Here is a 12,691-nt window from a genome sequence, read left to right on the forward strand (position 1 = left end):
CAACTCATATTCAAATCACTCAACCCCATATTCTCTCCTTCACAACATGGCTTCTCTTTAACGCATCCTCTAGCACCTAAAAAATTGCAATCTAGTCTTTCAGAGAATGTCCGACGATGGGGGAACCGAGAAGGTTGATGAGATGGCGAACAGCCCAAGGAAATTGCTGCGCTGTAACCTCGAAATAAGGGCGAAGTTGGCTTTAAGGCCCAGGGTTCCCGTAGCAAATATCGAAAAAAGCTATCCGGACACTTATCTTCCTCACTCTCTGGAGTCTAACCCCCTCTCCAAACTCCTCACTCGACTATTCGAGAATAAGTTTGCTTTTTGTGAGAAGGCCGCGAAGGTATTGGACCGTTCGCGGCTTCAACCCATTGTTCGTTTTGAGCGTCAGAACAGGCGATTTTCCAAGCGAATGCACGGCTTTCAATTTGTCGTAATGGGTGGGAAGCGGCGACCGTAGTTGATGAGTTTGTATTCGATGCCGTGAGGTGCATTGCTTTCTTGTAGCGCTCAGGGGACACGAATAGGTTGCGAGGAGGAGAGGTTTGGAGGGTTAGGATGAGTGTTTGGGTTTGTAGGGCCATTGCCGAGCTGGTCTTGGCACAGAGGGTTTCGCACTCAGAACCCTGGAAGGTAGGATCCTAGAATGGTGAGGCTAAGGACCAGCAGAGGAATTTTGGTGGTGCCAGATGATATTAGGGACTGGCTGATAGCTTTATGCAGTTGAAACCATGGTTTTGGAGGCCTTAATCTTGGCCACCAGGCGTGTTTGGTATATAGTGATTACGAGAGATGTGATCTACGAAACTGTCGATGCCAAGGTTGGAGGGTTCAGAAGGCAAAATAACAGATTGTTTCAATTCATTTTCTATCTATCGTTCAATCCCTCACAGAAGTCACATGAGATTCAGACCTCGACCTGTACCGAGATGAATGGGGATAAGGACCTCTTTGAGAATTGCACTCAGAGAGGTCGAGTGCCTGTAAATCGCACAGGATTCATGAAGGATTGGGAAAGTGATATGGCCGTGATACAAGCAGAGAAAAGGATAAGGGGGATTCTGAATAAGGCCAGTCGTGGGGCGACGAGAGAACGATGCCAGATCACAGAAGATTCAGGAATCGTGCCTCCGTCATTGTGAGTGCTAAGAGGAAAGGAATACCATTAGATGAAGAAACACACTCAACCATAAACCACCGGAGTCTTGAGATGCATCGGAGTAGGGCATGAGTGAGGCTCGTGGATGTCCAATGGCCTTTTTTACCAGTTAGACCTAGACTAAAAAGGTGTCGAAAACCTCTCAATTGTTAAAGTTTGCAGGAGGATCCTCTCAAAGTCCCAGCCTAAGCCCTGAAATAGTTCTAAGAAGTTTATGGGCAACACCGGAATGCCAGGCTGATTCGCCGTTGTTTCCCGCTGCTGAGAGATAACTCATGGTTAGTAATGATCAATAAGATCATGGCACTCCGTAGGATCGTATGCGTGCCCGAACTGATTGGGGGTCCCACCATCGCTAGCTGGGCGGCGATTGGTGTAGTACCGTGCAGAGCGTGGACGGCTGGGGCCGCTGTATCGTCCACGGCTACGCCCACGACGTCCAGTATCCGGTGACTGGTGGGAAGCTCGATTGATGGAGCCGGCACCGCGCGGACCACTGCCTCGTCCCCGGTGGTGTCCGCGCTCGTTGGGACCCACGGAGCCGTCATAGCTAGTCAACCGTACACCCTCCTGATGTTGACCTTGTCCATGTGTATCAGGAAACATATTAGGGGACGTATTGTGTTGTCTCGTTTTATTTGATTGGTGCTGGTGCTGATTGTCGCTCTTCTTTGGATCTTGACCAGATTTCTCGTTCAATAGAATCTTGACTGGTTCTCCACCATCATCATTGTCACCGTCACTCCATCCCTCCATCTCCTCTTGAGCACGCACTCGCGCTTCTTCCGTGAGAGCAGCAAGTCGAGCGGCCTTTGAAGCTTCGCGTATCGACTCCGCAGTCGGCGAACCACGTATGGTCGCTTCGCGAACACAGATAGCAAGCATAGCATGAACAGTGTAGACAGCATCGTTGCCTGCATTGTGAAGGTTCCAAGCGACGGTGTCGAAGTCATAGAGAATGTTGCCTAGTTTCGTTGGATTAGGCTCACGCTTCCAAACGCGGTACAGAGATGCAGTGTCCAGCGTTTCCAGCATGTTTGGCAAATCCATCGCTTTGAAACCGAGCTGATTAAGGTAACGAATATCTCCAGTCGGGTCGTGCCCAAGGAAGATGAGGTTGCGTTGCTCAGAGAGATCGATCTTCTGCATCAACTCAGCAATTGACTTCTCAGAATCATTCTCTTTCCGATGATTGCAGAACGGCGGTTTGAAACACGTCGCGATCACCTCAGATACTTCATCGAGCCTGACAAACTCCGAGTCACCAAACTCAAAATTCCCAGCGCATCCGGAGACGAATTCTACATTATTTAAATGCCTGTGCTCATAGATGCGGAGGTGGCGAGCTCGGATCTTGGATCTCCAAGCTTCGCCGTCCTTGCCAGGTGCAACCCCATTGAGATCACGGGTATCCAGGGTTGCAATTCCGACTTCGGTAATTTTGTTGTGATCTCGCTCATATGATTCGACATCGACCGACACAATAACAACGTCTTTCTCAAAGGGGAACGGAACTGGCAGCGAGGCATTAATAGATGTAATGGAAAGTTTCCCAGCGCCTTCCTCTTCAGACTTCCGGGGTTCCTCCCAAGTCAAGTCTACGTTTCCAGGTAGGTTAGGACCTGGAGTTCAGGATTAGCTGAGATGTGTAGTTCGTATGTGGCGACAGTACTTACCATTTTTCTTCGCTAGCCGCAGACCGAGATAGCGCTGAGCGCGTTTGAATTGCATTCCCATATTCTGCTGTTTTATGATCCTCTCCTGTTTCTTCTTAAGCTTCTGTGCTTTGCCTTTAGCCCTCTGGAGATCAAGCAGCTCCTCCATCTGCTGTTTGAAGTACTCCAGGGTGCGCTTCTCCAGTGGCGGCGATATTTTCTCTCCAGGAGCCCGGAAAGAAGGAGAAGGAACTGCTTCAACCATGTCGTCAAATTGTTGTCGCGAATGAGAGCGGCCTAAGTATCGAGGAGTGCAGCGGGGATGCTCTGGAAAGGGGCTCACTAGGCCGTTATTGCGTTGCTCGTCAGTGATTTTCAATCCGAGCCTGAGAAGTAGATTAATTTCCTTCAGCAAAGTCTGGAATTGTTCTTCGTGAACAAGAATAAGGGGTTTGATCTCATCAAGGTCCCAGACGTAATATCTGCCAGATTTATCAATACTATTGAGGGGAGATTGAAGGGATAGTGGTGGCTCACAGGTCCCACTCACGTGCCCAGAATTTGCCAGCGTCAAAGAAATGAGTTGCAATATCTTGCTTGAAATTCTTGTTGCAGAATTTGTATGGATATTTAGCAAGAGCGAAGATGGGAGTATATTCCTGGCGAGCAGAAGCAAGAGTTCCTTTCTGGAGTCTGGGAGCAGGCAGCTTTGTGGTCGCAAAAGAGGAGAGGTTTGGCTGAGAACCCAAGTTCCATGAACTTGCTTGGTCTTGCATCCAGACAAATTGACGTTCAGGATTCGCCAGGTGTGGGACAGAGGGGATAGATGAAGTACTTGTACCTTGAGTATTGCCGGAAGATTGGGTGGTGGAGACTTGCTGGGTTAGTTCGGGACGACCCGGTTGGCTCACGCGTCTCGTAGGTTCGGATTGCTTGTAGGGCGGAGGGCCTCCACTGAGGCTCAGTGACACGCCGCCAGTCGTATCATCGTCGCTAACTGGCCCATGGTCATTTTCTACGAACTTATCTGGTAATGCTTGCAAATCGGAGCTGACAAGCTCGCGGAGTCTGTTAAGACGCGATGCAGATGCCATGGCCTGAGCAGTGGAAAGGGCTCGACGTTGCGAGACGTGGCACCGAAGGAGGTAATAGGAAGTGGGTTTGGTGGCGGTCACGGCAGGGGTAGTCGGGCGGTAGAGAATGAAGGGCGGGCGCGTAAGCATGGGGGATGAAGGCGATCGGGCATGAAAGGTGCGTTTGCCTAACGCCAGATGGAAGCAGCAAATAACTTGGAAGGCAGGCGCGAGACCCAGCTCTGTGAATTTGTGATAGCAGAACTCAGCGGGCACTATTGAGCACACGGCGCTTGTGAATTTCTTTTCTGCTCCCGCTTACGGCATAGGATTCAATCTGGAGCTTCAGCGTTGCCTACACCACGACTACAGAATCCATACATGACCCTATATGCTACACTGAAGTGTTCTACCCAGACACTACGACTCCCCACAGTCCGCTTTAAAGCATCAGGCCACGCGCAGACGTGTAATATGCTGGGGACTAGGAAGGGCTGTTCTGCCCTCGAAGGGCGGTGAAGGCTAGGACGTGCAGGAGGGGAGGGTATTGAAGAAAGGAATGTAATATTAGGTTTACCACATTTCTGTCGTGTTTCTGCGGATGTATCACTGTGGCGCTGACAGTTGATGAAGGCGGAATGGACTCACGTAGCGCCTAGGTGAGGTCAAACGCGGTTGCCTGCCAAGCATCTACGAGTGGTCCGTGCACTGGTCGCATCAACAAGTTACAAGTTACAAGTTGCTACGTTCCTCACCCGGAGCCATCACGGCGCTGGACTACCCCATCTCCGCTACCCTCTCCTCTACCCCGATTCTACTCTGCAACATTATTGACGCGTGGCTGGAGTGTCTGACGCGTCTGTCTGGCATTCCTGACCCGCCGCACCTCCTGCGATGCGCCATGGCAGACGATGCCACTGCAAGTGCGCTGTCCGACATGTCACCTCAACCCACTGCAAACCCTGACGCCCAAACCACCGTCAACGACTTCCTCGACTACACCGAATTCTTCCCCTCGGACTTGATCCGCTCGCTGCGCCTCATCCGCGACCTCGACAGCAACTACCTTGATGCTACCGAAGCCGTCCATGAGCTCACCAAGACATATGGCAATCTTCCTCATATTCCCGAAAGTGAGCGGCCGCGACCCCAGTACCTGCGCAAAGAGATTGCCGCGCAGCTCGATCAGGCCGTGTACTGCAGGGAATCGACTTATGCCGAGGCCGCCCGCCTCTACGAGGTTGCAGAACGTCATTGCCATCGCCTGAAGATAATCAAGAGGAAGCTTCAGGCGCTGCCCCAGCCACCATCGCGCGACCCTACCCCGGCCCCTGTATCTCCCCAGGCAACGCGATCAGCCAACCGCGGCTACGAGAGAACCCCGCGCATTCATCTACACTTTGATGGTGGACGGCATGGCGCGAGCTCGACAGCGCGCCCCAGGGACCGCAGCCGGAAGCCAACCGCGCCGCTGCCCAGAGCGCTTTCGCTAGATAGTTTAAGCTCCTCAGATATGTCTGATGCTGAGTCGGAAGTGAGGTCGACCATCGACCTGGCAACGGCGCATTCGCCCAAGAAGATCAAGGAGAAGACGCCGAAACCCCCGAAGCCTGCGCGCTTTCGTATGCCTGGTAGCCAAGGTACAAACGTTCACAGTTCGATTGCCGGCATATCGACAAGCAATGCGCTGGCGAAGCTGTCTCCCCCACCAGCGGATGCTCGACCCGGCAGCAAATTCGCGCCCTGGTTTAAGTTGACAGAGTATGAAATGGCAGTACTTCGGAAACAGATGAAAAAGAATGCAATATGGTGTCCCAGCGACACCATGATTCGTCGTGAACTGGAGAGGAAAGGCCGTGGACATGTAAACTATGATAAGGAAAAAGCGCGCTGTGAGGCTACTGGTGAAGAGTTTATTGACGAAGACCTTGAGGAGCCGTCTGTGCCGAAAGTCAATCCTCCAGCTCTCGTCAATCCAAATCCGCCCGCTGATGCCGCTCCTCCTACCCCAAACCCAGCACCTGCTCCCGTCGAGCCTCCGAAAGATACTGTTAGAGAGGATACAGCCACGGTCAACAAAGGCATGAAGCTAAATGAGGCCAAAGAGGCAAAGAAGGTCAAGCGGGAATCACAACGAGAACAGGCCATGCGCGACGCACAGGGACTTGAAGATGCTACAAGGAAGATCAAGGAGGCCGCGGAGAACCTCAAGGAGCTCAATTTTGCTTCAGACAGTGTTAATGTCACTCCAACCGCGCAGAGGAGGAAGTCGACCACTAAGACAACGAACAAACGCAAACGCGAATGCACTCCACCCCCGCCACCTGCAGCCGACACGCCTACCACTATCACACGAGAGGCATCCTCGGTTTCCCAAGACAGCGGAACCAAACCACCTGATCCAAAACGTCTCCGGCTGCAAAACCTCCCACCTCTAGCACCAGCACCAGCACCAGCACCCACACCCGTCGCACCCACCCCTGCAACAGTAACCACCCCTAAAGTGACAACACCCATAATAACCACGCCGGTTGTTCACACTCCTATTCCGCTCCCGGATCCAATCAAGACGATTACCGTGCAAGTGCCTCTTGCACCTGCAGGCCCAAGTACCCCCAAAAGCGCCACAAAACCAGCTTCCACAGCGCCCAGCCGACACGTGACGCCTGCGCTCCCCTCTCCGACGCAGAACAAGAAGCCCCAAGAAGCCGTTCCAACGCTAGCTCAGCCAACTCAGCCCACCGTTACAGCGGCCTCATCTCGTCCTCGCCGAGAGTCCGTTGCTTCCAAAGTTCCTACCCCGCCTCCTGCTCCAGTTGAACCAGTGCAGCCTCCGAAGGCACGGAAGACACCGACGCCAGCTCCCGAGCCTGTTCGCTCATCGCCTGGTCCTGTTACACGCCCGCGATCTTCACGAGGCCACATGCCAACACCAAAAGCCCAGAGCGAAGAGCCCAAACTCAACGACCTAGGCAGGAACACTCGGGAGCTTCGGCGTCACAGCATCTTCAGTCAATCTGCAGTTACAGCTACTCCTGTGCCTACTCGTATGAGTACGCGCAAGAAGCCACCCCCTAAAGGTGATATTACATCGGCTGAAGATGGACAGAAGACTGTGACAAATGTAAAGCGAGCCCAGGGTAGCAAGAACAAGAAGAAAAAGAAGGCAGACGAGGAGCCAACCGAGCCACTAGAAGAGATCGATCCCAATGAGCCGCGATACTGCATTTGCGATGACGTGAGTTTCGGGCAGATGATTCAGTGCGACAATAATGCAAGTTTATCCCCTTACCTCTTTCTTCCTGTTCAAAAGACTAACTGTCAATAGTGCGAGAAAGAATGGTTCCATCTTGATTGCGTGCATATGACTGAGAAGGAAATTCCTTCCCGTCGCGCCAAATGGTACTGTCCGGACTGTCGTGCGCAACTAGGCACCGACGCATATGGCAATCCACTCGTTCCTCCAGCGTTGCCTGGTCGGCGTGGAAATCGGTAGGTCTCCTTGTTTCTCTCCTCGGCAGCATACTGAGTTATTGAGGGGCTGGAGTACTTAAAGGTTATCTAGGTCGGTATAGCGGACAGACCGCGGCTTTGGAATTCTGGAATTGGATGGGAACATGCTCGGATCTGCTGTATGATATAAACAGTGGAATTATACGTGTGGCGCAGTGTGGACTCCTAGGTCTCAGGACTGATTCTTTAGACGGATTTGTGCAGGCCCGTGTTCTACAATATGCATGTATAAATTGGCTTTCGATCAGCCATGAATTTTATCGATCAATCCGAATAAGCCTTCGTCATTTCCACAGCCAGGGTAAGACCAAGATCTCAGTGATGTGCAGCGGATGATGTGCAAGGCTTATTTCAGCCTCAGCTTTGCCCCGCTTGATCTTTCCTAAACCAATACGAGCGCCCAGCGGGGCTGAGCGCGAAAAGGGACTGTCAACCTCAACCCTCGCCATCTTCCCGCCTCTACCCCTCAGCTTCCTCCAACATCATTCACTTTACATCTATACCGAAGATTCCTTTCCCCCCCGAGTGATATACCCGTTGAGTGCTCTTGTCCATACGCAGTCGCTGTTGGGGCACGACTAGGTGCCTGTATCGAAGTAAAAATGACAGTGTTTGTTACATTTTCGATGGGCGCGAAGGAGAGCTACTTCTTCAATAGCCCTACACATTGGGCATGGTAAGTCTCCTATCTATCTTGAGCCTGTGTGCCATCTCTCTTCATGGACTACTTCAAGACCAATCTGCACCATCAAGACCTAGACTCCAGCCTTGTCGAATCTAGCAACTGAGGCCAAATTCGGTTATCACGATTCACTAACTTGACTCCGAATAGGCATAACCTTCCCCCAGATGTGGAGGCTCTCTTTACAAAAACTCCAGCTATAAAAGATGTCCTAGAACTCGCGTTGGGTGAGAGCGGGACATATTTTATTAGTTATCGTGATCACGATGGCCAGATTTTCTGCAGTAGGTTTATCTTTCTATTACTTTTATTGTTTGATTCTTTTCAGAGCCTGACTTGGATTCACCAACATGAGCTTTTCTATCCTTAAATTAAGACGTTCAAAGCGCACGCTACCTCGTCATACACCTTACACTCACACTGATTCTAGGACACTACAACCTCCCAAACCCTCTAACAACCTACCTCTACCACTCCCATCCCCACGTTATCCGCGATCTAACAACCCTCTCCATTACCCTCGGACCCTACGAATCCTACTACGCGCACGACAAGTCCTCCGCCTCCTGGGCAAATCTCCCCCCAACCCTCGACAAAGCCATTCTAGGACGCCTAGAATCTCAAGACCCGTGGAAGACAGTTTGGAGAGAGAACGGCCAGGAAGCACCAAGTTTTGTTAGTCTAGGTGCCGATGGCAGTTATTTCATGAGGACTGTGAGAGGAGGGGGAAGTTGGGATTTGAAGAGCAAGGAGGAGGGGATGATGGGGACGAATAAATTTCTGGAGGAGTCGAAAGATTTTACTGGGATTGCTGTAAGTGCATTGAAACTTTGCGTCTTGCTTATTTTTTCTTAAGTTACCTGAGTATTTGTGCTGATCTATGATTCGATGTAACAGGGATTATACCTCTTTCCACAGCACCCAAAATCCTACGTTCTACTTCTCACTTCTGGGAAAGCCTTCTCCAATCTCCCAGAATTCACATGGACGGATTACAACAAAATGGCACCATCCCTCCCCAACCTCGTTCAAACCCTTGCACCAATTCCACCTGTCCCACAACCGAAACCCCTGCAAGCACCCGCACCCGCCTCTCAACCCGTCCAACAGCAAACAGGTGGATGCTGTCCAACCGGCCCACAAACCCCCCATAACTGCTGTCCCCAAACACCCCAGTACGTTCATCCCTTGACGCCTTTGGGACTAGGGTTCCCGCCACCGTACTCGCAACCGCAACAGCAACCGCTACAGCAACCGCTACAACAACCGCTACCCCAACAGCAGTATTACTTGGCAACGGGACAACCGGGTGGTGCTGTATATGCGAATGGGCAGTCGACAGGGGTTGTGTATGCTCAGAATACGGGACAGCAGATGCAGGTGCCGATGCAGTATCAGCAACCCAACGCGTTTGCCCCGGGGCCAAGGTAAAAAGAGAGATAAGCTGCGGTTTTCGGCGGAGAGAGGGTATATATGGAATTTGAATTTCTGGATTGGATGAGCAGCGCTGGTCTAGATTGGGTTTGGGACTGGAAAGTCAAATGAAGTGGCGCAACCTTTTTGGGTTTCGGGTCTTTGTTGTTATATATGTTCGCGCTTGAAACCTTAATATACCCAGAACTTTTTTTCTCTTATCGCTCCATCCGTACCCCATGCTTCGAGATTGTAGTCTCCTCTCCACTACCGTGATTCAATAATATATTGCGGACTTTACAGGCATCTTGGCTGCTTTTAAGTCCTGGCTAAATTTCTTTAGATGGAAGCCGGATCTAGTCTGATTACCGAGTTTCAGGAGTTAATGTTAGTGTGGCTGTTAAGAAACATAATTAGCTACGAGCATATTACAGGATACATCATGTAAATGAAGCGGATGTGAACATGCCTAGGCAGTCCCCAGGGAGACCGCAGTCGCAGACACAGAAGCACAAGACGGGTCTATTAACGACACCACAAACTAGCATCTGCTCTACACGAATGTAGGTATAGCCAAAGAATCGCCTTGTTTATTGGTAAGTATACTTAAGCTGAAGCTGAACTAAGGAGACAGAACTGTTTTAGGGCGGTCGGGGAACCAAAGTATCATATGTTCACATATCAACGTGATACAGGCAAGGTTGAGTTGGATTAACGGACCGATCGGTATTAGGAAGCAGAACGCAATACAAAAGATTCCAGGGCTGTTTTAGGTCCTTTTGAGTTTAGAAGAAGTTTGGAATCTCTTTGTGACGGATGAAAAGGTGCGAAAGAAGTGTATGGCTCTTCTTTTAAGTAGCAGTGTTGAAAGGTAGTAGCTACAGACATGAGACTAGAGCGAGCGATTATACAGGGATTTTGCCTTCTCTTAGTGGTTTTAAGGAGTAAAATTGAGCGTATCATGGTGATGGTTGAGAATAGACTGTAGTTTATAATGTTTTATTTTAAGGCCACTACATTATTTATAGGACTGTTAGAGTTTAAATGGATAGTTCCACGTCTACTTAGGTCTATTAGAGACTCTCTGAAAGTCAAGAACTTAGAATAAGTGCTTAAAAGGTTATCTTTGGCTTCTACTTTAATAGATTTGTCACGGGCGCTCAGATCCGTAGGATCATCGGCACGACTATATGCGCTAAATCGACAGGCAAAAGGCATACACAAGTTGAATCAGCAAGGATTCAAATCGCATAGTCGAAATTTATGAGCGAGATGGAATGCCCCCCAGGTGCTAGGTCCGATCAAGATCTTTGATCTAGCCCGCTTACGGGTCCTCATGAGTCCAACCCATTACAATAGTCTTACAAAGCTTCTCTTTTATCAAAATTAAACAGCTTTTATTAAATAATTAGGACTTATACACCTGAATTACCTCTTAAGTAACACTTACTCTCCTAGCACTGGTCCTCCAACTACTGCTAAGACGCTGAGAACGCGTCTATCTCTATCTAATTCTCTATAGCATCAACATCTAAATTAAAACCTTAGGAGACTTGCTTTTATATTCCTTTTACGCTTTTAATTTAACTATTTGCGTCTCCCTTTATTATTCAACTAGTTTATACAGCTATGCTTTAGTATTTACCGAGTTAAAGCTATGGGATTGCGTTGTACGTAGCTTTAATTCACGCGACCCTTCGTCAGGGTGAATGTGGGTCTATGACTCACACTGGCTTCTTATCGAGGACTACCGCTGTTCTATCATCTGTATATTCGCCTCATAGCTCTCTCAAGCTCCAAAGACCTTACAGCTCAACTCAGTCTACCTAGTTTGGTCCTCACTACCTGATTGACTACTCGTACCTCCATATAAGACTTCCTTTATCTGTCAGCTTTAACTAACCGTGCAATATGTCCCAACCATGATCATAAGGCTAGTGCTGTGCTATATGGCGTTCGACTACATGCAGTTGCCTACAGAGCGAGCCGCAGCAGCTTCCGCCAAAGCTGCAGCAAGCGAAGGAAGCGATAAAGTCTGGTCGTTAGTAATTTTACTAGTAATGGTAACACACGTCGAGAACTACGCAATCGGCACGGGAAATGTATCGTGGCAGCAATCAGAGTACGTATCCCACCCCATCCCATCTCCTCTTCCACCCACCTCGTAAATCTAGCACACTCCCAGTCTCTTCCTCCTCTGCGTCCGCTCCCTCAGTAGCGCGCTCGCCACAACCACGAAACTGACCCTCCAACTTCCTCATCAGTATCACCTTCCTCCCTATGATGGAATTTTTCACACCGGTTGGCACGTTTTGTTGTATAGAATTGTTTGTGTGGGGGTGCAGGAGATGATTTGGTAGATTTACCCTAAAACAGCAAGGTTGTTGAGAGGGAGTGGGAGTGTAGAAGAGAGTTCGAGATAGGCGAGGGAGAAGAGGGGAGAAGTAGGTAGAGAGTAGATAGGCGATGGTGGTAGTGAGCAATTGAATATGATTTGAAGTCAGGGTATGGAATCGCGCAGGATCGACAAAGTGTGGGTACGCCTTGATTCCTGGAGAATTGAAAAGAAAATACGAAAAGAAAGATTTCGGCAGAGACGTGGTTCGATTCTGTGCTACTCACCGACCACGATGATTTGCAGAAGGGTCCCTCGTGCCCTGTTTTGCACACCAGACTTATGCTTATTATGCGGATCAGTTAGTCTATGGATGGCAAAAATGAGTCGGAGTATGGATGTCTGACTCTGGGATTTCGATTAGATTCTGTGTTGTGAGAATGGAAGGTAGGCATGCAGAGGGGTCGAGTGGTGCAGCGACCAGACAATATGTACAAGTCCAAATGAGGCTGAGTAACAAAAAAGGAGAAAAGAAATCGGTTGCAACCTCCCCAATTCGTTCAAAGTACAATGCTCACGTAGTCACGGCCTCGAAATCCACGCATATTCTTGCAACAGTACGCGATCACAGCCTTGAAATCCACACGTCTCCCTGCAGCAATACGCGAATGCTTTCAAATCCAGTGTGACCAGCCGCGGGCTTGATCATCCTACGCATATGACTCAAGAAGCACAGTGAGAGGGACATCGATTATCTTGAGTTATGCACGGTGTGTCTACGATGCGTAGAGCATACAGCCGATTCTGGAGGCTAACTCATTATTTACCAGGCAAAGAATAAAAAATCTCTATGCAATC

General features: G+C 49.8%; 4 protein-coding genes across 4 annotated transcripts; 3 read left to right on the forward strand and 1 right to left on the reverse strand.

The window, feature by feature from the left end:
- Positions 1-1,293: 1,293 nt before the first annotated feature.
- On the reverse strand, positions 1,294-4,185 carry BDR25DRAFT_95977 (uncharacterized protein). Its single transcript, XM_033699304.1, has 3 exons — positions 3,355-4,185; positions 2,839-3,299; positions 1,294-2,784 (listed from the first exon to the last, which is right to left on the reverse strand). Exons 1-3 carry the CDS (start codon positions 4,038-4,040, stop codon positions 1,442-1,444), a joined length of 2,490 nt encoding a protein of 829 aa, XP_033541484.1. The 5' UTR covers positions 4,041-4,185; the 3' UTR covers positions 1,294-1,441.
- A 470-nt stretch (positions 4,186-4,655) lies between these two features.
- Positions 4,656-7,627, forward strand: BDR25DRAFT_271676 (uncharacterized protein). Its single transcript, XM_033687268.1, has 2 exons — positions 4,656-7,164; positions 7,219-7,627. The coding sequence occupies exons 1-2, from the start codon at positions 4,792-4,794 to the stop codon at positions 7,384-7,386; spliced, it is 2,541 nt and encodes an 846-aa protein (XP_033541485.1). The 5' UTR covers positions 4,656-4,791; the 3' UTR covers positions 7,387-7,627.
- Positions 7,628-7,867: 240 nt separating this feature from the next.
- BDR25DRAFT_296616 (uncharacterized protein) lies at positions 7,868-9,681 on the forward strand. Its single transcript, XM_033688942.1, has 4 exons — positions 7,868-8,079; positions 8,236-8,369; positions 8,516-8,898; positions 8,983-9,681. The coding sequence occupies exons 1-4, from the start codon at positions 8,006-8,008 to the stop codon at positions 9,514-9,516; spliced, it is 1,125 nt and encodes a 374-aa protein (XP_033541486.1). The 5' UTR covers positions 7,868-8,005; the 3' UTR covers positions 9,517-9,681.
- A 1,739-nt stretch (positions 9,682-11,420) lies between these two features.
- BDR25DRAFT_319154 (uncharacterized protein) lies at positions 11,421-12,132 on the forward strand (the record flags this gene model as incomplete). Its single annotated transcript, XM_033691799.1, has 3 exons — positions 11,421-11,620; positions 11,875-11,942; positions 11,999-12,132. 3 exons carry the CDS (start codon positions 11,421-11,423, stop codon positions 12,130-12,132), a joined length of 402 nt encoding a protein of 133 aa, XP_033541487.1.
- Between the last annotated feature and the right edge of the window lie 559 nt (positions 12,133-12,691).

This window comes from Lindgomyces ingoldianus (genome assembly GCF_010093535.1).
Source record: "Lindgomyces ingoldianus strain ATCC 200398 unplaced genomic scaffold BDR25scaffold_44, whole genome shotgun sequence".
Classification (NCBI taxonomy): Eukaryota; Fungi; Ascomycota; class Dothideomycetes; order Pleosporales; family Lindgomycetaceae; genus Lindgomyces; species Lindgomyces ingoldianus.